The sequence below is a fragment of the Meleagris gallopavo genome, chromosome 6 (genome assembly GCF_905368555.1).
Source record: "Meleagris gallopavo chromosome 6, MGAL_WU_HG_1.1, whole genome shotgun sequence".
In the NCBI taxonomy this organism is placed as follows: domain Eukaryota; kingdom Metazoa; phylum Chordata; class Aves; order Galliformes; family Phasianidae; genus Meleagris; species Meleagris gallopavo.
Window position 1 is genome coordinate 15,489,683 of NC_139409.1, and position 26,411 is coordinate 15,516,093.

At 34.5% G+C, this 26,411-nt stretch overlaps 1 protein-coding gene across 7 annotated transcripts in view; it reads left to right on the plus strand.

Annotated features, from left to right (window-relative positions):
- Positions 1 to 26,411, plus strand: part of ODAD2 (outer dynein arm docking complex subunit 2) — a 78,120-nt gene that overhangs the window by 20,738 nt on the left and 30,971 nt on the right. For all 7 annotated transcript variants that reach the window (XM_085227168.1, XM_085227170.1, XM_085227169.1 and 4 more), the window contains 7 exons: positions 8,328 to 8,474; positions 8,774 to 8,983; positions 9,154 to 9,390; positions 11,468 to 11,578; positions 12,051 to 12,205; positions 14,958 to 15,200; positions 20,689 to 20,803. In XM_085227168.1, the coding sequence (XP_085083294.1) occupies positions 8,328 to 8,474; positions 8,774 to 8,983; positions 9,154 to 9,390; positions 11,468 to 11,578; positions 12,051 to 12,205; positions 14,958 to 15,200; positions 20,689 to 20,803 (1,218 nt within the window). The remainder of the gene's footprint in view (positions 1 to 8,327; positions 8,475 to 8,773; positions 8,984 to 9,153; positions 9,391 to 11,467; positions 11,579 to 12,050; positions 12,206 to 14,957; positions 15,201 to 20,688; positions 20,804 to 26,411) is intronic.

Below are 26,411 nucleotides of genomic sequence, written 5' to 3' on the forward strand. Positions count from 1 at the left end.
AGGAAGTTATTATCAACATATTCCAGGACATTGCATGCTGCTATTACAATTATTGTATCAGTGTAGTTTCCCATCCCAAAATGATTCCTTTCTTGATCACAGAAATTAGTATGACTATTTCTAGAGGGATTTGTCAGACCTTTTGGACACCGATGAGGGGAGGCAGAAAGCTTTGCATTTAAATACTGGTGAGCATTGAAAAGGATGGCTGTCCTGTTGCATGTGACTTACAAGTATGTAAGTTTTTGCTCTCCAGAGCAACCTCTTCTGAAAGTGAAGAGAGAGCAGAGCAATAGCTGAGATTTGGAATGTCATGGTAAAAACATGTGAGTAAGCAACCTTCTTCAGGTTTGGCCTGAGGAAATGTGTGACCTGTTACTTTGCACAAACAAGGTCCTTTCATTAGAAATGCTGAGGTAAATCATTTGTATATGGACTGCATCTGGGTTTGTGACAGTGGAAGCTGAAGACAATGTACTGCTGATACCAAGACCAAGGAAGGTGGCTTCTCTTATAGAGAATGGTGGAAGATGAAGTCATGCAATGTGTATATGCTGAAAGGAGCTGTTATGTAGAGGAAATTTTGGATAGTTGTTGAAGCTGAGTTCTTTCACACTGGAGTGTCATTGGAAGCCTATATTTTGAGTTAAAGACAGTCTAAGACTTACTGCGTAGATGTGGTTACTTCAAGATACTCTGACAGATGAAACTGAAGTCTGAACTCTGTTATGGCTACCAAAGGTACTACAGATGGTGTGTAGTGGCTAAAACCGAAGCCAGAGCTAAAACTCAGAATGACTTCAGTGTTTAACATTCTCATGAATAATGACATTTTGCAGCAACAGTAGTTTCTGATTGATCTGTTAGATTAAATCTTAGATTAACATATATTGCAACAATCTGATCTAGAAATCATAATGGGATTGTGGGTTTGTTGCCCACAGTATAATCTTTTTACTTTTCTTTGCAAGTCTTTCTAGGTTCAGAAAGAGTGGTCCATTGTCTCTACGAAATTGTCTAGATGCAACCGGGAACAAATACACTCCTAACATGATAATTTCAGAAATGAGCAGATTGTTAAGACACTATATATGTTTGCACATGTATTGCATTGACTCTTCAATCCAGTTGCTAAGCACCAAAAAAGAAAGCTAACAGAATGGGTATATGTCTAGGTAGAGTTTTCGAGAAGGAATCACATTGTTTTACAAAACCTTCTGGTTCATTCGGAAAATAATAATAGATTTGTTCTTTTGTTTCAAAAGTCACTTTTTTTTTTCTTTTCAATTTCATGAAAGATCATGACAATTTTAACTCACTGAGCCTGGGTCTTAACGTGTATGTTGCTTCTGCCACTGTGACACAGGAGCAAGGTGAAGAATTAATCTGTAACTAAAATCACACAACTTCTGTGCACTATAACTTGTAGTCCAACATAAATGTTTTGGATTGTGTGATTTTGTAATGCCTGTTATTTTCCACTGGCTTTAGCTATAATACTAACCGTTATGGTTTACGTACTGCCAGGCTGTAGCCCAAGAACTCTAGAAGATTCAGGAAGTGGGGAAGGGAATTATTCCACAACTGAGTTATACTTGTCCATAACTCATCTCTAACAAGTTGCAGCTTGTATGTTTTATAAACTAAAATGAAAAATTGGAACTTGTATTTAAACCAGAACAAAACAAAGTGTTTGGAGATTCACTAGCATAAAAAAATTGCCTTGCTGAAGCATATTATGCATATTAGATTGCAGTTCTCAGTCTTCCATTAAGCTTTATCAAAATTTATTTTAAATTTCCAGCAATAAATCACAAAATGATCTGAGATTTGAGTGAGTCAAGTTCAATATAAAATCAAAATGTTGGGAAGGTTTAAATTAAGAATTCCGTTTTATACTTTACAACTTGTTTTTACTTTCTTGTTTTGTAAGAGTAGCAGTTTGGGTTGGAATCCCACTTTAACCATGGTGTTGTTCTATGAGTTCCTTTTCTGGTTATATTCAATCATGTTAGTCTAAATCCAAATACAAGTTGAATGTATTAATACAAAAATACACCTTTGAATAGGTATATTTATAAAAATGCTTCTGACTCAGAAGTTGTATATATTTCATTTTTATTTAATTTTTTGTCTCAGGAAACTGAAATGCGCTGCAACTTTTTTATAATAGTATTATTTTTCCATGAGTGTACGTACATTTTCCTATGAATTGGGCAACACTTTTGGAATCTGTTTCATTATAGCCTTGTTAGTACTTTTATTATCTGTACTCCTATAAGGCAGATGTTGGAGGGTTAGAACAAAAGGCAAAGAACAATGCATCCCATAACTTGGACTGTACCAGATGAAAGTAGGTTAGATATTCCAAGAATCTCCTGTACAGCTCCTTACAGTCTCAGCTCTCTGAAGAGCTAGCATTTCCAACTGCTGGTAGAACATCTGCAAAAACTTTCATGATCCAGAGATTACTCCAGAGGAACTTCTGTATCTTTCTCCTTCAGTCTTACTAAACTGAAATAAAGGTTTCAAAATTTAAAGTTTTATATTAATCGAGAAAGGTTTTACGTAAGATGGGATATGTGATGTTGAAATCTTAATCTTGTGCAATTAATTATCTAGTATTACATTATAATTGAGGTAATTGTTTAAAAGAAGACAATGAAATATAAAAAATATATTCATAAAATTTCATGCTAATGAAAGTTCATGAAAAAATAAATGATGGAAATTAGGCCTAGGGAAGACATTTACTCCTGCTTACTAGCAAAAATGAACGATTCTATGCGTGTTAATTTTTCTATCTTCTTCACAATATTTCTTTTCTGCAATGGAAATTTCATTGCTGGTAGAAACAAAGTATTCAAAATACAGATATTGTGTACATTATTTTTTTCTTATACCTAGTATAAATCAGGCCTGATACTGTGTAACCCTGCCATCTCTTATCCACAGACAACATGGAGAAGGCATGATTGTCTTTGTAACTCTTAGTTCTTAGTTCTGTCTTTCTGCCTCTGCTGTTGTTGAGGAGAAACCAGAACTTGAGATCCTTGAGTAGTGTGTTAGGGGCATGCTGCACTGAAATGCATTTTTGCCAGAAGATGTCAGAAGGTGACCTCTGGGCAGTCTGGTCTAGTGGTTGCGACTCTGCACATAGCAGTGGGGTTGAAAATTTGGGGCCCTTTTCAACCCAGGCCGTTCTATGATTCTGTTATTCTATGAATACTCTCAAAGCAAAGCCCAGCATTCTTTGAGATCCTATGAAAAAATTTCTGAAAACCTGACGCAAGCAAGTGAAAAGGGGACCTGGATGCAGGCAAAAGTTCATGCACCTTGCGTAAGCTTGCATCTTGCTGTGCAGTCAGCATGGACTGACTGATCATTTCAGTCAATTGGGGAAACAACACCAAATAAGGATGTTTCTAAAACTGAATGACAACCAAGCACTGGTCAGAATTAATTTATTTTTTTTATTATTGAGTTCTTGATGTAAATATGAGAACACTCCTGAAAACTGGAAATGGCAAAGAGTGTGGAATAACTGTAAACGAGATCTCATATGCAGATCTGAATTGCTTGGCAGGCTTTCTCCATTCAGTTCAAACGTATTTCATGATGTCCAGCTGTGAAGTTAGACAGGCACACAGAATTCAGAATATACATGTAACAGCGAGGGGCTGTCTTCAGAAAACCTTTTTAAAAATGAAAAGATAACTCAGCAAATTTTGTGTGACACTTCTGTAGCTTTCACCATTCCTGAAATACCCTTTTAAGTTGAGGAAGGAATGTAAAGATAGGCTCCACACCTTGTCCTGTAATGGAGAAATTTTTTTGGGTAAGGTCACATAAAGGTTTTTTTCTAATCTTCCTCCCAGCGTAGAAAGTGAGATTGTACTCACAGATGTGTGTACAGTCATTATCTCATACATCTGCCTTTGTATTCATACATTAGAATTTTTAAGTAGATTAATCTATGTGTTATAGTATTATAATAGTGCTCAATTAAACACTTCAAAAATAAAAGCAAGAGAAACAGAAGCTTTGCTACTCATTCTACTTTAATTTTATATAGCTATTTGTTCTGTAATTCTCAGCTGAGCTCTGAGTATCAGAATAGAGACGTTACATGCATTACACAAAAGACATTTTACTTACAGCCTAGCAGTAATGTAGTTCTACTTTCATTCATTTTGTGGGTATGTTATACCAATGTATATGAAGAGAGGTAGACTTTGAAATAAATCTGTGCTTTATGTGAAGCTTTAAAATGATTATTGCCTGTAGAGTTTATTTTCTATCCGGCATACCAGATTTCAAATGCTATAGCAATATGATGTAGGTTTTATGTCAACTAAGTGGAGGGGTAACTATTTCTTTGCATGTTAAACTTCATAAGTATGGGAAGACCTGCTGAAATGATAACTTCAAGAAAGAAAAAATGATTTTTGGAACTGCAGTGTCTTATTTAATAGAACTGATGCTTCAGAATATATGACAAAGATTTTATTGTGGTTTTATTTTAAAAATATAGGTTATGTGTTTTTACCATCAGCTTTGAAACTGAAAAAAAATTAAATACATGTATATATATATTAATATATATTCAATATAGGAAAAAAAGTGTATTATTTTGTAAAATTTGGGCCATATTAAATGTCTAATGCCAAGCATTCTGCATGTAAGATAAGTGAAACATGAATTACTATATCATGTGCAAATGTAGTTTCCCCATAGGAAGAGACATCATAGGTTAGCAGTATAATTCAAAACAAAGTAAATCTCAGAGTCTAAGCTGTATGAAAAGACCAGAAACTTTACAAAAGGCTGTTAGTTCTTCTGATCTACAGAATATCCTGTCTGGTTTGCTATCATATTTTATAGACTTTCATTAAAAGAAATCATTTAAACCTTAATATGTAGACAAACTTCTTTCTATAGGAAAATATTTGAGAAATTGTTACAGTATTTTATTCTGTAGAGATAGATCAAAATGTTCTTAAAGCTAACCACAAGTTTCATTTTCTTCTGAAATCAAAATTACAAAAAAACTAAAAAAGATAATAAAATTGTAAGAATCTTTCTTCAGTACAATATATGTTACAGATGCTTATAGATACATTTAAACAATTTGCTGTCGGAAAATTCTGTGGATGTCTGTAGTTGCAAGAAATGAAAGTAAAAATTGGATATGAAGTGCCATCCATGCATACTTCATTGATAATCAGAAATGTTTTATCTGTTATAATTTACCAATCTGAAACTTTGTCAAGTGTTTTTCTCTCATTGATTTTATAACATTTTCTCATTTGTGATTCTCTACTACCTTTTATGGTATCTGTTGAAGAGCGTGTTACATTTAAATACTTTTTTACAGTGTATTTGTCTTACTGTGTCTGTTTACATTTTAGAGATATGCTGCAAAATGTTAATGTTTTTGCTAGATCTATTTGTTTCACTTCACAAGGATTACTCATCTTCTCTATGTTCTGTATTTCAAAATGTTGTGCACAGATTAACAAGTTTTGGGCGGTGTTGCCCTCAAGTCCTTGACACTTGCAGAGGTGTCATTTAAAGGAGATGGGCTTGGTTGGCTCAGTTCAGATCTGGATGTGAGCCAAGGCTTCTCTGGAATTCAAAGGCATTTGGGAGGTTGAGACAGTGGTTCAATTTTCTGTGTGCACTAAGTTGTAACTTCCTCATGAGCACCAGTTGGCATTGTTTGTGCACTCCAGCTTCATTGTAGGTCTACCCTCTTAATTTCTGTGCAGCTGGATTCCTCCCTGATTGATAAACACTAAATCTGTATTATGAGTTCAAAATGATCTATTATTATCACATTGTTTAACTTTCTGCCTACTGTTGGATTTATTTTTGGCCTTTTTCTTAGTCTCAGTGTAGTAGCTGTTGCTAAGATATACTCTATCCAGTCTTGACTGAAAAAAATTTTCCACTGCTGGAAAATATAATGTCACTCATAGTAATTTCTTGATGATTAACAATGTAGTAAAAAATTAAACTTTTCTCCTCATGTAAATTTGAGTACCTTTAACTTCAAGTCACACGTCATGCTGACTTGATAGATTGCTCTGTGATTACATTACTTTTCCTCACAGTTGTACTCTTTCGCTATGAATAAATCATGCCTTAACCTACTTTTTAATAAACTGAATAGTGCATCTCATGTCTGTTTCATACAACAGTTTTCCAGGCTTACAATAACTTCTATTCACATGTAAAAATGTGAACTTGAATTTGGACTTGAAGAGACTGGTCTGGGGCAGATCATAAGTCAGTGTAGCCCAGTATCCTGACTGCAAAAGGAAGGGAGATAGCATGTTCACAACAAAAGTTTTCTTTACTTAAAGCTCATCTCTTGCACTCCAGATGGCCTAACCTTTGATTTCCACAAATGTGGGAAATTTTTGCTACATAATTTTCAGTAATATGAACCTGCTTGTAATCTAACAGGGAAGAAAAAACCAAGACCCATAAGTGAATGCCCAGGGCAGGGTAGGAACATAGCAAACACAAGTCTCTCTAATACTCTCCCAGCCCCTACCTGTGTTTAGCTCAGGTAGTTGAAAACTGAGATATTTATGATTTACTTAACTTTGATTATTTTTCATGAAATCATTCTTCTTAAGCTACTGGTTTTCATAGAGTCCTTTCTCAACTAGTTCTACTTGTCTAATACCTTTTTTTTTTAGGCACCAACTTCTTTTATTTATTTTTACCCCGATTCCTATTATATCTCATTATTAAGACAGACTAAGTCAGTATTAAAGGAAACATTGAATGGTCAGTCCTATATATTTGCTCAATGCCATCCCTAATACTGAAGGCTTCTTCTAGTCTGAAAGAACCTTGAATAGTTTTTGCTTCTTTTCCCTCAAATATTTATACTGCAATAGTAATCTTATTGAAACTGAGGTTGCAGAAAAGTTCATGTCAAGCATGGATTTATACAGTGTTATGGTGACATTCTCCGTTGACTGTTTTTTTTTTTTTTTTTTTTTTTTTCCAAACAAGTCCTAATGTTTTGCTTTTTTGATTGCCATTTTCTGTAGCTGCAAGATTTCTATAAACACAAGATATCATATCTAATTTTGAATGGTCATTTGAAAACTCATCATTTCATCTCTGGATTTAGGATTTTCTCAGATCTGTATCACTTCTTGTTTTCTCATTTGCTATTTTATTGCCAGCTTAATCTTAGTGGTTTCTCTACTAGCTTGTCACAATTGGCTTAATTTAGCTGACAGCATAATACCATCCACAAACTTTGTCAAGTAACTAGTGCTTTTGTTTTCCAGGGTGTTTATGAGTATTATGAATTGCACAACTTCAACAGAGATTCACAGAATTCCACTAAACTACCCCTCATCATTGACTTAGCCTTTTGTTCTTATTCTAAATTTCCTATACTCTAGTCATTCTTAGCAATCTATGCAGTGACCTTTCCCTCTTGTAATACAGTGACTTGGTTTCTTTGAAAGCCATTGGGGAGGGGTTTTATCAAAATCATTGTGGAATCCAGTTAAACTTATCAACCAGATCAGCATTGCCAAAAACTTTTTTAAGTTTTGTAAGGTAGGATTTCTTTTAACAGATCTACACTGACTTCATGTTGTATTGTACCAAGAATTTCTTATTTAGGCAGATGTCCATTAATTCTGTTTTTGTTACAGTCTAACAAATTTTCCAGTACAGATGATTGTCCTTGAACAGTCCTTGAACTCTTCTCAAAGTCATTTCTTTTATCCTGGTACTCAATGAACTATTTTATCCTCACTTTCCCCTATAACTCAGTTGAATGCTATCTACTAATAGCAAGTTTTTATTGTTCACTGTGTTCAGTTTTCAAATAACTTTTTCTACAGTGACTTCAGTTTTTGACAAGTCCTCTGAAATATTCTCCACATAGAAAGATGCCAGTCTGGAATATCTGATTTCTTCTGAACATCAGTGCAAAGAATGTAGATAGCATCTCTTAAATGACTGTATCTTCTCTATTTTGTTTTGTTTTGTTTGCTATCTACTTGTACCAGAATTCTCAATACTTGACTATCTAATTTGCCAGTCCATTCTAAATAGGCTGTATTAGTCATTTGTCATCTGTGCTAATTATTCTCACTTCAATCTACCTGTCATTTGAAGTCTTGATCAACAATTCCAGTTCTTATTATGTCTATATTATTTAATAACATAGAATAAAAAAAATTGAGCAGATTTCTTCTTTAGAAGTAGTTTTACTAGAATTAGTAGAAGAGATAAGTTTCATATTTAATACTCTGTATATATGTTAATTATTTACTATATTTTAGGGAGGTAATCCAACAGCTACTGTGATTGCACTGTGTGCAATGAGAGACTTCAACCTTGCTCAAGAAACTTGCCAGCTGGCCATCAGAGACATTGGATGTCTTGAAGTGTTGATTAATTTGCTTGATACAGAAGAAATTAAATGTCAGGTAAGCAGCTTTTTTGAATAGAGCAGTAAACATACCTTTTCTATTATGATTTTTTTTTCTCAAAAATTTTAGATTATATAGGATACAAAGTAATGATTTTTTTCTCATTTTATTCTTACATTTTCTCAATTTCAAGGACTTCTTAGAAAAAATCATTTTCCTTGATTTTCAGTTTCCTTCTTTTCTTCTGATTCTATTTGAATGATGAAGTGTTACCCAGCATTTTAAAAATTTTAAATATTTTTTCTATTTATGTATTCCTAAATAACATTTATTGTCTGTTATATTTCATTATTTAGATTGGCTCATTAAAAATCCTAAAAGAAATTAGTCAAAATACACTGATCAGACATTCAATTGTGGATCTTGGAGGCTTACAGATCATGGTGAAAATACTGGACTCTCCAGATACAGATCTAAAATGTTTGGCTGCTGAAACAATTGCTAATGTTGCTAGATTTAAACGAGCACGAAGTACAGTAAGACATTATGGAGGAATCAAGAGACTGGTAAGCAGACATTAAAATTAGTACCTTTCCCATAGGCATAGATTTTTTTTCATAAAGAGTTTGTGATTTGTTGTTTTATGATTCTTCAAATAGTAGTTGCCATCACTGAAAAAAGCAATATAGCATCAAACATACTTGTAGAAAATTAAAAATATGTTTGTTTTTACTAGGTTGGGCTGTTGGATTGTATGTCAGTGAGATCAACTAGTCTTATACCATATCAAGCAAAAGATACTGAAAAAGCACGCTGTGGGGCTTTAGCACTCTGGAGCTGCAGCAAAAGTACCAAAAATAAGGAAGCAATCCGTAAAGCTGGAGGCATTCCATTATTAGCTAAGTGGCTTAAAAGTTCACATGTAGACATCCTAACCCCGGTTGTAGGGATATTACAAGAATGCGCCTCAGAGGTAAGTAAAACCTATGTATATGCTACTTCTAATCACTAAAACCAATAACTATTAAAAGGAAGTATTGCACTTGACTATCATTTAGAAATGAATTTTCTCCAGGACAGTTACCAATGGCATTTATCCCATCAGGAAGTTTGCATTTTAGACGTAAACACTCTGTGCAAAGTGTTTTTGAGAAGATCACAGGTTGTATTAAGGACCACATTTCTTTTTATTTTTAAGGCTAAGAGTACTTTATGAAAAAAATATATAGAGAGAAATGAAATACTGTATGGAAACTGCTGAATCACAGCCTGAACCTCTGATTGATCATCTGAGGTGAGCAATGAGTCAGCCATGGGAGCACAGGTGAAGGCAATTCACCCGTGTTGCAGGAAGGGGTGGAGCCTGGCTGCACCTCTCCTAGACCCATTTAAGAGCTGACTGCCAGTGGGGAAGGATCTCTTCTGGAGATCCCTCCTCTGGAGTTTTGCAATGAGCCTAGGAAGCAGGTAAGCATTCTCTTTTTTGTTATTATAATCTGCTTTGCCTAACTCTCTTGTTTATTTCGTAATTATAACATCTTTATGTTCACTGATTATACAAATACGTAATGAGTTTCTCATTTTTTCATGGTGCTTAATGAATGAAGTTTGGCAAATTAAGATGATATAGTTAGTTAATCAGGACATTTAAATTCTGTAATGATAACCTACAGATGTTGCCAAGAAGATCGATCCAATGTAAGAGATAGGCAGTATGTTCTACTGTCTCACTTAATTCACACTGACAATGTATCAGATCAATTGCAAAAAGAAAAAAAGAATATATGTGATTTTTCTAGAGACTTTCTTGTCAGGTTTCGTAGCTTTGAGTGTATTAAATTTTTTAATTTGAATACAGTTATTTTCACCCTATCCATCTTAGATGAATGGTTATTTCTCCATTTGTGGAATCATTTGAAATTAAAGGTATGTTGTGCTTAAGGTCAAAGATATTCATAACTTTTCTTGATGAATTTGAGACAAATACAATTTTTCAAATGATTTTTCATTATGAAAGTTTATATTTTCAAAAATAGTTTCTTGAACTACACAAACTTATACATACTCAATGTGACAGCATTTTTAGCTTTAATGAGAAGTATTCAGAAGTTCCTTACCTGGCCAAATTTGGACTTAATTTGGGGGGAAACTCTAAATGTGTGTTTACACAGCTGTTTCCCTTCTCTTAATCAATTGTCCTCTGCTCCAGTGTCTGAGTAAAAAACTGGGAAAGATCAATGAAAAATATTAATGCTAAGAATATGCTTTTCTAACCTTATTATAGGAATCATAGAATCACAGAATGCCTTAGGTTGGAAGGGACCTTTAAGATCATCCCATTCCAACCTCCCATCTCTGATCAGGGACACCAGCCATTTGACCAGACTGCCCAGGACCCTCATCAGCATGGCCTTGTACACCTCCAAGGCTGGGGCATCTACAGCTTCTCTGGGCAGTCTGTTCCAGTGCCTCACTGCCCTCTAAGTAAAAAAATAAATAAATAAATAAATTCCCTTCTAACAGCTAACCTGAATCTCCTCTTTTTTAGTTAAAAACCACTCCCTTTTATACCTGTGCTATCATTCAAAGTAAGAAGTCAGTCTCCATCTTGTTATAAGTTCCTTTTAAATACTGAATAGATCTTTTGTTCTGGTTAATGATTGTAAATGAAATGAATGGGCATTGGTGATCCAGTTCTGAAGAATCTGTTTCTTCCCTGGCTCTGAGCAGGATGTCTGAACACCTTTCAGAACATTCTGCATTCTGGTTAAGCCAGCTGGCTACAGTGTAGGCACTGCAGTTCCTGGTTTTATCATGGATTAGAAGATCACAGCCCTACAGTGAATTTATGTATTTGTTTAACTTTGAGAACATAAATGGTATATTCAAGGCATTACAGTTGACTTGAGTTTAAAATAGAATACAAAGTTTCACAATATCAAAGCCTAGAATTCTAGTACTGTGTTGTTACTAGGATTAGTGATACTGACTGCACTGACTATTGTCACTGTTAATATACAGGGTTAAAAATGCACTGTTTGTATTTCTAGCCAAGTTACAGACTTGCAATAAGAACAGAAGGAATGATTGAAAACCTTGTGAAAAATTTGAGTAGTGAACACGAGGAGCTTCAAATGCATTGTGCTAGTGCCATATTCAAGGTAACTGTATTATCTTAATCAGTAGATAGGAGCCAGGATTTGTGCTTTGTTTTCATATGTAGTTTTCACATACCTTTAATATTCTTCAGTTTTACTATTTCCCTAAAGTGTGAGAAATTATTTTGCAAAAATTTTGATATTCATTGGTAAACTTATGAGGGTGTTTTCACTGCATATTTAACATTGCAGTCCCATTCTTGCTCCTCTTGTATGTAAGACCTAAATTTCACTGTTAACCAATGGGGAGAGGTGGTGCAGGCAACATCAACAATGTGACATTAGAAGCACTACTACATATTTAGTAACTCTTTACTGCTAGATTTCCCTTAGTGAGATGTCAGCATATTCAAGTAATTTAATAAAATATTTGCATTTTCTTCTGTATGAGTTTTGACCAATTACATCATAATATACCTAAATTTTGAAGATACTGTTCTATGTAATTTGTATAATATATGTATTTCTTGTATAGTGTGCAGAAGATAAGGAGACACGTGACCTGGTTAGACAGCATGGAGGTCTACAACCACTGTCTGTTCTACTCAAAAACTCTGAAAATAAAAGACTTCTAGCAGCTGTGACTGGAGCAATCTGGAAATGTGCAATCAGTGAAGAAAACGTGTCAAAGTAACTATTCAGTTTCACAATTTTTTTGTTACATTATGTTTTTACTTTATGGGCTTCTATTTTTGTGAAAAATATTGTAGTGATTCCACAAAACCATGTTTTGTATTTAGTGAGGCTTTCACCTTAGATACTACCAAAAAAATGTGACCTCAAAGTGCCCAGGAAACAGTGTTAATTTCCTAGAATCTTAACAGTGAATGTGGAGAATTGGTGGCTCTGAATACAGAACATTGAGACAGGAGGTGTACTAAAACAGAAAACACTTTACATGCGAGTATATCTGATATCCTCACTCTTCTCTGTCTTACGAACTGGGATCATGGCTACCTGGTGGAGAGTAGCCAGTACATTTAGCTTTAACATTTTAGGTTGAGAGAGAATACACATTATCTCATTCTGAGGCAGATATTAGGTCCACTTTTTTAGAAATATATTGGAATCTAGAATAATTAACCTAGAATCCTCACTCCTTAACTACAGAAGAAGCTCAGGAAAGAACTTAATATGGACACTCAGCTTCTAAAGGACTAGATTTAAGTGTTAGGAGTCTTGGCATAGATACATATATATTTTCTCAGTATCAGCGCCCAGAATGATTATCTAAGAATTTGGCATCAGGAGTTATCCCTCTCTATCTTTTATGATAACTTGAATTTAATCTCAGTTTAATGACTGAGAATATGTAGCCCCTCTCATCTTGAATTAATTCATCAGATTAATGCACCTTACCTTGGTAAAATGCCTGCTCCACTGAAGTATGTACTAGGCTTCCTGCTGAAGTTACCCTACCCTGCAGAGGAATGCAAGATTGACAGACTAGGAGGTGAAACAGTAAGAAGTAACCTCTTCCTGCAGCCCTTATTTTTAGTACTCTGCTGGACGTGCAGCATGAGCAACTGCTGGATAAAAATCTGAAATAATTCCAATAATCTTAGTTTAAAATCTGGCTTTTTATTGTTCTGTATGAGTTACCAAACTGTTGTTATACAGAACCTTGGTTTCTACATACTCTTCTTCTGTCCTACTTCTTGCATTCCTCATTTTACAGTAACTTGGCTTTTCAGAAAGGTGTATCCTTCTTTTCTGTGGGCTTCGGGTATCTGCATGTAGGTTCCACATCAACGATTGCGTGAACTGAATGTCTCCATCTATACTAATAAAATAAGTAGGACTGTACCTTGGGTTCCATCACTAAGTTATGGTTATCCATACTGTTTAAGTTCTAGCATTCTCTTGCATGGTTTGATCTGTGCCAGGAAGCAGTCTCCCGGCGAATGCTCAGGCACGGCCAGCACAGGCAATAGGTTTTTTTTTCCATTAAGCAGAAGGGGCAAGGCCACCCTGAATGGTGAGGACAAAGGATTTTACTCACATGGATGCTATGTTGTGCTTCTTGTCCTCAGGGCTACAGAATGAGCCTTCGCCTGTTAAATAAATAATTAGTGTAGCTATAGCCAATAATTCTGTGAAAATTCAAATAGATTTTTTTGTGTTACTCGTGTATCTTCACAAGGGCATGAAGCTCTGTGAAGGTTACTAGTCAGGCATTGCTCCAGACTTGTGCTGAATTAATGTATTATGTACTGCTGAGTCTGAAGCAGTAAATCCTATCTGAAGTCAGGATGGGAGAACACTGCAGAACAGTGAGGGAGGATAATGTGAAAACACATAAGTAGATCTGGAGGGATGAACTTGAGTTTGGCACGAAGCTAGAACTAGTAAAGCTGACTGGTTCCTGCAGGGCCACTTAATAATTATCTCCAGACTACTCTGCAGTACTTCCTCTACATGAAATAAATTGCTGTGAAGTTGTGCTGACTCAGCAGTGAGCTGATACAGGTGCCTGGGCTTGACTAGCTCAGACTCATTAGTGTGCAAGCAGCTGTGCTGCTTCTGGACACAAGATGGCCCGAGCCAGCAACTCCATCAGTCTGTAGCCTGTCCATCTCAGAGCCAGCTCATATTATTTCACCTGTGAAGCAATTAATCTGCAACACAGATAAAGTAGCCAGAGAAATAAATAAATATTTAAAATTCTTCACTTACTTTGTTGCTTTTTTTTTTTTGTGTGTGCCATGGATGTCTTCACTTGGAAAAAAAGAGACATTTCCAAATTAAATTGAACAAAGGAAGGTTTTTTTTTTCTTTAAGCTAAAGTATATAAAAAAACAAGCAAATCATGAAAAATGAGAGTTTCTCCTTTCTCAATTACATTAATTGTTATATTGAAACCAGCTTGGAAAAAATTACTTCTATTGTAACTGTTGTACATATGCCATTAGAATATTAAAAATAATAATTAAGAAAATGCACATATTAGGCTTGCACAAGATATAGAACTTGTGAGGCTAACGCTTATTGAAAAGTAAGGGTGATCCTTTGGCTTCAGAGAAATATAAGAGAGTCTCATATATTCTTGCTCGAGCTGTTGTTAATATGGCAGGAAAAAGAACTGGAAATTAGGATGCCACTTTACTTGCCAGTTTTTCAGTGTGTTTTCAGCTAGTTATAGATATTGCATCTACATGTTAAGTTTTAAACAGCCCTCAAATGACTCTGTAGATTCTAAGAAAGTGAAATCAGAGAAATATATTAAAAATGTAAAATAAGAAGTGGTACTGTATGTCAACCTTTCAATAACTGATTTGAATGTTTTACCTGTACTGTGATTTGTTCTGCAAGATAATTTACTTAGGATTGCCTTTACAATGATAACACTGAAAATAACAACTTTATTTTTATTGCTGTTTAGATTTCACGAATATAAAGTCACAGAAGCTTTGGTAGGACTGCTCACTGATCAACCTGAAGAAGTTCTTGTAAATATCGTTGGAGCACTGGGGGAATGTTGCCAAGAATTAGCAAATCGATCAATTATCCGTAAATGTGGTGGAATACCACCCCTAGTGAAGTTACTTACTGGAACTAATCAGGCATTACTTGTGAATGTCACGAAAGCAGTGGGAGCTTGTGCAACAGAACCTGAGAATATGATGTAAGCTATTCATATTTTTAAATATTGAAAAAATAATTGCTGTAGAGATGTTGATAATATTTTTGGGTGAACATTAAAGGTAAAAAAAAAAAAATTGTATCTCAGTAATCAGATATCGCAGAACCAATGAGGTTGTAAGGGACCTATTCAGATCATCTAGTCCACCCCTCCTGCTCAAGCACAGACAGCTAAAGCAGGTTGCCTAGGGTCGCATCCAGTCAGGTGATAAATATTTTCATGGATGGAGACTCAGCAGCTTCTCTGGGAAATGTGCTCCAGTTTTTTTAACTTCCTCACTGCGAAATTTTTGTTTTGTTTTTTCTTATGTTCAAATGGAATTTTATGGCATTGCAATCGCAGAATAGTTAGTTCATGTAGTAGGGATGTTTGAAAACATATTTACAGTTCATGGAGTTTAACTCAGGCAGTTGATGGACTATCTACTATCCTTCTGTTATCATATTATAATAAATAATTTCCTAAATTAGAGAAAGCCATTTCAGAAGGAAGGTGTGCATTTACTGTCATAAAAAATAATATGGAATGTTTTGAAATAGAGTATTATTTGTATTTTATAAGTTTTGTCCATCTTCATCATTTAAGAACTAATACTTTCTTTGACCCTCTTTTCCCCTTCTTGCTTCTTTGCAAGACTGAAGAAAAAGACTGCCTTTTTACTGAGAGAGTTGCTACTCTCTTTGGTTTTGTTATGTAGATTTGTACAGCTTACAAAGTTTCTTGACTTTTATGATTAGGCATTCCTATTAAAAGTTGAGGTGGGTATTTACTGTGCTTACTGTTCCCTAGCAAGGATATTTACCTCAAGATTCTCAGCATATTTCCCTCCTTACACATATGGAAGGTCAGAAAGAGAGTTTTAGTAAGCTCCTCCTGTTCTGATTTGCATAATTCACTTGATATACATATAGCAGTGCAGGGAATTCTTTTCCTGAATAGGGTTTTTGTTTTCATGCTTTGGCTGTCACCCAGTGGCAAAAGGATAGATGGTACACAACTGTAAACATGGGTTGTGCGAACTGTTAGCCATGTAGTGTAAAAGTGCACGTAAATGAAAAGTCTTCACTACATATCTCAAATGAAGAATACTAAACTTCTACCTTTACAGGAATATGTTAACGAAATTAACACTGCAAATCAAATGAGAAATTTCGAAGTCAATAAATATAAATTGATATTATGAAGTCTCAGACTCAGAACTATCACTTCTATTCTCCAGTATGGATAGCTTCATACTGGAATGCAGTCAGTATAAGCACCAAAAATAACACAAATTGTTGCTAAAATTGTGATAAAACAAAGTCCAGCTTGTTTTTCAGAAGGAGAGTGTGCAGGTTGTTTGGGAGGAAACTTCAAAGTTTGCCAAGAGCTGATGAAGGATTAAAATGTTGAATTCAGTTCATATGAAAAGATTCTCTAATAAAGGTTCTCAACATTGAAAAAGTTTTGTTCCTTGCTTGTTTGTTTTTAAAAATATTTTATAATATTAATGAATAAGGAAGATCTTAGTCTAGGAGCAAAATATGCTCCTGTTAATACATTAACACAGAAATTGCTCACGTGAGCAAGATTGTGATATTTGCTGGAAGTATTGTTGTAGCGGAAGTTCAGACTTGTAGCACTAGAAAAGATAATGCTATCTTTATCAGAAACATGATTCAACCAGGTGAGGACAACTTTGATCCTGATCCAGGAAAATGTTTAAACAACACGTAGTTCAGACACTGATGTCAGTACAACTATTCACATTTAAATAATTTGTTTGTTTTTTGCTCTGCCTCTAGCGGAGTTAAGGTATTCAATTTCTTCCCCCTAGAAATAAAGGCTATCCGTTTCTTGTTCCTTTTCCTTAGACCCGTATAGAAGGAATTGAAGCTGTAGCTTTTCATACAGACCCCTTTCGTCTTTTTTGAGAAGAATAAGTGGCCAAATACAAGGAGTATAAATAATCTGCAATACCATTTTGTCCCAATTACAGAACTGAGGACTAAGACTTTTGTTTCTCAGAACTTTTTAAAATCAAGAAACGCTTATGTTTCTGCTCAATTCAATTCATAAATTAATGATATGAATTCCAGAATTGAACACTGGTTGGTTCTTGGTGCTCAAGTTCTGAGAACTGGATGTGATGTGTTTCTGTGATGCCACATCATTGAAGGGGATAATGGACCGTAAGTTAAGGTTATATGTTTTGATAGTGTATGTGTAGTAGCATCTACATTCTACTTTAAAAACAAATGCTGCTACAGCTTTATGATATAGATCAGATAAACAGTTTTCCAGTCTTTAAGTCCTATTTAAAAAATACAGGTAAGTGTATGACATTCTGGTGAGCCCTCTATTTTAGCCAGACAGATGGAGTTTGACACACTGGTACAAAGCACTCTATAGCAAATAGTGAAAGTTTTAAGAAACTTGCTAAATTGTGGTTTCAGAAAAGACAAGATTACGTTCTACCAGACCCTGTAATCTTTCCAGTGAGCACAATACAGTCAGTATAACTTTGTTTCTTTACATTTGTATTTGTGGTCTAGATTGGCAGGGTATAATGCTAGAGTTCTCAAAAGATCTGGCAAATAATACTGTATCAGAAAAAGATGGTAGGTATGACAAACAGACGTGTAGGCTATGTGTGCATATGTGTATTCAACAATTCATTTTGACGTTTCTACTGGAAATGTTTGGTATTAAATCTGCGTTCTGAAGAGAAGAACTATATCAAATCAGCAGCTTAGTTAGTTTCAGGTATTTTATAAAGCAACATAAATTCTGAGAATTGTGACTTTTTTTTTTTCATAGGTGTATCCCAATGTTCAGTGAGGCTATGACATCAAGTTTCTTAAATGAAATGATGCAAAAAAGCTTTTATTAAACTTTCATCTGTAAACAGCCAGTGAAAGTCATTCAAAAAATTGTCTTGTTGAACTACCTGCGCTGATCAAGTAGTAAATAGCAATTTGCAGTAACCTGAGATTGCTCAGAGGATCATCTAGGCACTCAAGTAGTCTAAGAATTGCATTAATTGCATTAAAATTATTTGCCCCTAAGGTGTATTCTGTATTCACAGTACATAAACTGTTCTGTGTGGAAACCAGAAAAGCATTTTGCTCACATGCCCTGTAATTAATCTCCTGAAAAAGTGATGTTGGAAACAGTAGTAGTAGCTGTATCCCTTCATCTTTGCTCTCATCATGTCTGGCTGATACCAGAGTGCATGACAGGGGCATCTCCTCACTCCATTTGCTTCCACCTACCAATACAATCACATACTGGGTTTTTTGAGGAGCAGAATAATTCACACCTTATTCTAAATAGTATTAATTATCAGTCTATGACAAGGTGTCATAATTTTGAATGAGAGGAAATCCAGGTTTATTCTGAGAAGCTTTAGTCATGTTAAGCCATAGTAGTTCCGAATCTGGGCTCTTGATTTTGAGACCTGCATGTTCATGTGTTGTTACCTACTTATACTGAAGAAAAGGAAAGCAGTTATTTATAATAATGACATAAATGTTTCTACTTTGATTGACTATTTCATTGGGTCTAAAACAACTGCTCTTTCTGGTCTTCAGCTAAAAGCAAGAAATTTCTTCACAAATGGAACTGTAGGAAAGGTGAAGAGAAAACAAGAAAACTGAAAAGTAAATTTTACATTGAGAAGAAGGCTTTGAAAAAAAAAAAAGGAAAGGAAAGATAAATCATCCCTGAGATCATTTTCTTTAACATGATTGAAAAATCTGAGCTCAGCGTTTGGCTTCTGTTGCTTGATTTTTATATACTGATTGGAGTTGAGTCATTCATATTTAGTTCCTCTTGGGAAGAAGTATTGCATGTTGGTAAACGGTCAGTAGTCTGCTTGACTCATGAAGATAGACTTCTGGATTTTTTTCATTAATCCAATGTGAGAAAAAAAATATTTCTATTTTCTGAAATTACAGGAAAATATTATTAAAAATTGCTTGAAAGCACAGGGATTTTGAGTGATTTAAGAGATTGTTTGGATGTTTTTACTGAAGTGATCCTTACTCTCTGAACATGTATGTGTTATTGCATGGTTTGTGCTCATGCTATTCTAATTTGTTGTGTTTCTGAATTTTTCCTTTAAATAATGATATCCAGCTGATTTGGAGCTGAGTATGTAAAATAAGCTGTATTAAAATTATCAGGTCTTAAAAATTAATAGTTCATCAGCTTAACTGATCTTTTAAGCAAAAAGTCATTGTTTTGAAAACAAAGGTTTTTTTAAGCAGCTCGGACAAAAATCTTTCAAATAAAATCCCTAGTTACTACAGACAGAGTTCACAACCTTAAATATATTTTTGTCTTTCAAATGATGGTAGAATTGTGTACATAAATAATTTTATAATTAGTTTTGAAATTTCTTGGCAAATATACACGTAGTGAACACAGGTTAGATGTTTTATGTAATGTTTTTTAGAAGTAAACTGTTTTTTATTTCTCTTATTTTGTATTTACAATTAAAGATGTAGACTTCCATGTGTACTACAGAATTTTTACTTTTGAAGTTAGAAAACCAAACTATACTTTTTCTTCTTAATCTTCAACTCATCTGCTTTGGGTTTAATATATCTTTTTAAGAAAAGCAAGTTTGTAAAGGCTATTAAGTTTTGTTTGACCTTCATTTCCTTTTAAGGTACTCTCTGGACCCTATGATCCCCAAGCCTGATTGTTATGTAAACATTACACAGATGGCATAGAGATGATTCTGATGATAATTCAGTTTTCAGCTAGTCGTGAAGATACTTTGATTTCAGTGTGTTTAAGTAATTATAACATATCAGTGTTCAGTGTTAGTCTTGTTAGTGAGGAATACCTTGGAAACAAGTTACACGTTATTCACAACCCACAAAGGATGCAGTGTGGTGTGACCATTTTAATTTCTAATGCTAGATTAGTAACATAGAACTTTGAAATATGTTGTACACTAAAGTAAATACATTAACCATAGACTGAATAAAAAGTTAAGTACATAGTTTTGGGCATAAATATTTGTTTTGGAAAGTATTTGTTACTATGTGAAAGAAGCCAGTATGCTTGAATTCAGATTTTACTTTGCATGCAGATCATTAAAAAGTCATATGCTTGTTTTCACTTTTATGCGAGTTCTGGTAATAATGCAATTCATTTATCTTCTGTAAGCATTTCACATCACAGTACTGAGAAAAATGTAAACAAGATGCATGAGATTTAGAAAATGTATTCTATCTTAACATAATTTGTACACACTCATCTTCAATAGCAAGAAATGCCTATTGTATATGTTGATGGCAATCGACTGACAATAAAACACAAGCACTGATGTAAAGCAAAATAGTATGCTAAGGAAAACCATACCAATACTTTTTAAAGCAATTTTCCAAACTAACTAACTAACAAACATAAGTTAAAATTGAACATTGTGTACTCCATAATTAAATACCTCTTTTTTTCTGTTCTGTTTCTGCAATAGGATAATTGACCGTTTAGATGGAGTTCGTTTGTTATGGTCATTGCTGAAAAATCCTAATCCAGATGTTCAAGCAAATGCAGCTTGGGCTATTTGTCCTTGCATTGAAAATGCCAAGGTGAGAAAGTAGTAGTTTTGTTACATATATAGTCAGATACAATTGTTATATTTGGATAGATGACTTCTAGCAATACTTGGCTGTTTGCAGCTTACTCTCTATTAATTTCTCTGCTTTAAGTAATAGATGAAATAATTATTTAAAATGCAGCAAAAGTCCTCCATGTAGCACTTATTTTGTACCAGAGAGAAGCATTCTGTTTTGCCGTAAGAGCACATACTGTATTTGGAAAATATATTTTAATAACTAAGAAGGATCCAAACTTACTGTTCCCAAACAAAGTATGTTGAAAGTCTATCTTAAAGTGCTGGAAACAGAAAGCTTTTACTCATGACCTATGAATAGTGCAGGTAGTTGTAGTTGTTCACCACTATGAGGTACTTCAGCTGTGTTCTCAAGAGACTGCCTTTTGGTTTCAGAGCATATTTCAGACTCGCTGCCAATGTAATCCTTAGATTTTCTGTTCAGACTGCCAACAAAAAGTGCCAGTTGTGAATACTGGTTGTTGTGCAGGTCAGTTGTGCACAGAAGACTGAGCTATTCATTTATTTTGTGTTGATTCCCACACAGAGATAAAATGGTGTGTATAATCTGTAGCTCATCTTTAATGAATTGATAAAATAAATGCAGAACATTTTATCTCTCATTAGTTTCATGGAATACTAACATTAATCTTTGTACAGCAATATCTTCAATTTCTAATTCAATTATCTATTCAGTGTAACTTTTTCATTTTCTCTCTACTGCATCACACATACATATTCTTCCATATATAATGGAATGGAAATTCACTCAAAGTAGTGTTATCCTTACCATCCTCTGCAGGTAGTGTTTCCTGTTTGGAGTTGAGCCTGTGTGGTTGCTATTTACCTATATAAATAGATATAGGTATAGCTATATAGATGAAGGCATTTCTAAAACATTTGCTTATGATCTTTATAACTTACGCAGTTTCTATTTCTTCAAAACGATTTTTACAATGATACCTTAATTGCCATTTTCCAAACATCCTGGTTATTCTGAACTATCTTTTTTTTGTTGTTGCTGCTATAACATACATTCTAGTATAAAAGTTTTATATTACCTCATGGCATGTTGTATACATGTCTCTTCTGTCAAGGTATGGCCATGTCTGCCTCTTTTGTAAACAATATTTCTGTAACTAAATATTAAGATACTGCTTTATCTCGTTACTGAGGCAACACTCATTATGTATAAAACTCCGTGACCTACAGTGTCAGAGTAGAACTATGCATTCCTAGAGCTTCCACTAAAAATGCTTTTTCAGAAACTAGAGGAATAGAATATAGCAACTGAAATTACAGACAATGTGGGCTGTTTCTCTCTGTTTTTTCCTCTGGGTATTTGATGAGTGTAAGCTATGTACATCCTTAGTGTAGCCACTCTCCTTTCATCTCTCTTGGCTGCCTGCCCAAATGCTAATCTGCAACCTCACAGAGAGTTCTTTGTGTGAGACTGAGGCAGAGTGGCACACTGAAACAAACCTTCCAATAATACCTTGTCCTCTGACTTTAAATGGGAAGAAATATGTATAAAATGACAATTATAGACAAACTGTGGGGATACAGTGACAATTTCTATCTAAACTAAAATTTCATCTTCATTCACAGTTAATAATACTCAACAATTTACATGATCTTCCAAAAAGCACAGTCTGGTTTATGTAATGCTTGATTCAAATGTAGGAATAAGCATGTGACTTCAAATGAGTTATGGGTATTCTGGATTTTCCAAACCTGTACTTGAAACTGCAAAGCGTGTTTCAAGTAGCTTTCAGCCTTTTATTGTCACAGTATGAGTACACAGGTATCTCATGCACTTAATCTTGCCACAGTCTGTTCAAAATTAGAAAATCCACCATTTCTGTTTTACAATCGGAAGGTACAAAGTCAAAAAATGCCCAGTCCTGAAATCTCAAGAATAGTTTTGAGCATTTGGATCTAAATAATTTGCCTGTTGTTAGACAGGAAGTTAATAGAAAACAAGGGAGGAGAATCTAAGTGCCTGTATGTCTAGGTTATATGAATTAACAGTTACTTCATGATAACTGGTTCAAAGTACTTCCTATGGAATAGCATCATAGAATTTGATTGACAACGTTGTTGAATGCATCCATATGTTGTAGCTAAGCGATATTGTTTATTACATCAATAGGATTTAGGGCAGTGATATTTGGTCTGTGACAGATTGAAGACTTCTAAAATAGAGGATTAAATTATACATTGCAGTACATAAATTATTACAACTCTGACTGTCATAATATTGGTTCATCCTCACTTTTGATTGCCAGCACTAGTTTTAAAAATTTTTAGTCTTCAGAATTGTTTGTCGAGTGAAAATCTTAAGGTGGATTGCCAGTGGCATATGTGATAGAACTCTCCTGGGAAAATTTGCTCTGCACCTGTCAGTGCTATTTGTGAGTCTTAGAAAAAAAATGACTTGTAATTTTGGATAAATTAGTGTACACTTTTCTTTAAAATATTCTAAAAGAGTTGTCTTTTTTTTTTTTTTTTTGAAGTGAATTATTGTAATAGAAGCAGGTTCTTATTAATTAGTTACTTCCAAAAGGAAAGATTACTACTGCAGGCACATTGGTAAAGTATAAGTGCACCGTCCAAGAAACACAAATGATTATGAAAAATTGCTAAGAAAAGTCTACTCAACTCTGTTGATGTTGGAAAGCAATACTTGGTTATGATGCTACTTTGAAAAACAGTATTCATAGTGTTGTCCCCATGTACATCAGCCCAAACAGAAAAACTGAGAGAAACTGTACAGAGATGTTATTTAGACTATTATAGAATTCAAAGGTATTTTGCCAGAAAGAGGAGCGCTACCAGATTGAGTTTGTATAGGAATCCCTATTTCCTCGCAGATTTACCTTTAAATAGCATGTTTTGAAATGAAAATGAAACAAAAAGACAAGTTATTTAGAGGTTATTTTTAGTCCTTGTACTTAATAGTTTTGGGTGCAAACAGTTAATGTCAGGCTCATCCTTTCCTCTGTCTTTTTTTTGTGTTTGCTTGTTAGCTTTCAGCTTTTTAAGTTTAAATTCTAACTTTTGTTCTAACTACAACTGTAAAGGTTTTCCTAAGGAACTTCAGGAAATAAGGTATGTGCAAAGTCTGTCAAAATAATTTAAGTAAACAGTCTGAGAATGTCGATTTGAGAGAAGAGAGAGAGAATCTTTTTTAATCTTATTTTCTTAAAATGTACTTGTAAAATGCTATCTCCTGTTTCTAGTAAAGTGTGATTTCCTCCTCTCCCCTATACTATTGGCTCCTTTTCAGCCCAACAGTGGAATTTCATGGGTGTGATGGAGGATGATTGGACATATAAAGATTACTGTGTACTTCCAGAATACAGGGAAAGAGAATGTCCACACTGACATCAGAAAATACAGAAGCAAAACTAAATCAGGTTTAGGCAGGAAAGTTTAGAGATGGGTATGTGTGACAATTAAGTAACCTTCACTTTTGCAGAAGTAATATACGCTGAGGAACTGAATTCTACTGAAGAGAGTGATCTGAAGTTAAATTACGGGTTGAGAATGTACTGCAGATGACTATTTAAATCTTATTTAAGATTCTTACATAAAATTTTCTTGTTACGGAAATTTTAATGTAACCACATGTATAAAATCAGTAAGGACATTTCTGTATTACAATAACAAAGAAATGTAGTTGAACTTGCAAATTGAACTTGGTGTTCTGATATTTAACAAATGCTAAAATTATTTACTGTTCTATATTAATTTGATTTTTTTTACACATTTTACTGATCAGTAACTTCTGTATGAAGATCAGTGGTTCTCCATAATGCAAACTGCTGTTCTTTTCCTTATATTTTAAAAATTGTACCTATATATCGCTGTTAACATACTATTCTTTTGCCAAGCCTATGTCAGAGTTCCCTGCTTGAGTATGTACAGCATTTTTCAGTTCTTTGTTTTTGTTGCTGTGCCTCATAAATTCATATACAGAAACCTTGGCAGTTTATAGTAATGCTCTTTACTCCTTTCTCTCAATTTTCCAATTTCTTTCTCTAGCTATTATGATACTTTAATGTCATTCATATCTACTCTATATCTGACCTCATTTTAATGCTTTTTTAATCTATATTATTGGAATGTAGACTTTCCAAATTTTTAAACTATTTTTATGAACTGAACTTTGAAAGTTACTGTAAGAGAGACAAAGAGGAATTTTTAGCTTGCCACTCAGGCCTTCCTTGGAGGGTTCTTAGAGATATAGGATGTCTACGAAGTCAAACTTGGTGAGCTCACAGTTGGCTGCCATTCTTGCTGGGGGCATGAAGAACCAGCCTTTTCAATGACTTTTGCTACAGGCTGCGTAAAAGTTTAATGAACCAATCATCACAGAGAGTTTGGGTTCCAGTAGACATATCCTAGAGATCTTGAAGGGACTCCCATAAATTGCCCTGAGGTCCTTAGGAGCCCAATTCATGTAAAACACAACCTGAAAGATGGGAAGCAACAGGAAACTAAGAGCATAACCCATGTCTCTTTCACTGGGGAGACTCAGATGTGAAGTTCCATTCAAAGCAGCTGAATGAGAGCTTGAAGAACTTAAGAAGCCAAAAAGCTTCTGGAGCTCCTGGAGACCTGGCTTTCCAGCTGTTTGGCAGCTCTTTGGGCAAGAAGTCAGGGATTCTGTGAAAACCAGAAGCCAAGCAGCCTGGCAGGCTATTCACCAGCCATCTGGCTGACAAGAGAAAGATGAAGAGGCACGTTGGTAATTTAGCCTGCCTTTATGCCTGGTTTCTGTCAAAACTTTTCAAGAAGTTGTGTTCTTATGGTAGGTTTTGGTTCCATTCCATTAGCATTTTCTGATGGAATACTGTTCCACTGGAAAATATTCGACCAGCTTTCCTTGTAGCTTAGTTTATAATAGATACATATACTAGTCAACAGCTTGTCATGTAGCTCCTGTACTTTTAAATTAGACTTGCTAATCAGATTTAAAAATCTATAAAAAGCTTAAAGCTCATATTCCTCCCTGTTTTTTTTTTATCTCTTTTCTGTTTATTCTTGTCCATCTCACGTTTTTCTGTCTTTGCCCCCTTGCTTGCCACATGGGACTGCTGTAGATTTTAAGGCAAAAAAAGAGCATGGAGATCATTGTGTCTCATTTGCTGCATAATACAAACCAGACCATTTCAAGCAATAATTTTATCTAGTCCAGAAGCTTTTGACTGAATTATATATTATACCTCATGTTGCTCACTCAGATTCTTAGTGGTCTATAATTGTAATTGGTAAAATATGATATGATTGCCTTCTCAAATACCACTCTAATTTATGGAACCATGCCATGAGTTGCAATGACATAAACAATAATTGTCATAACAATTTATTTGTGTGGTCAATGCATTGATTGTTTTGCTAAACTGTCCTTGTGACATTCTAATATTACTGTCTTGTAATACTACAATATTAACCCACATTACCACCAGTATTCCATAAGTATGTTAATAATTATATGAAGAAGTTTACTTAGACACTTAGACTCAATGTTTTGAGCACTTACTTGGATTCAGTTCAACTCAAATCCAATGGAAACAATG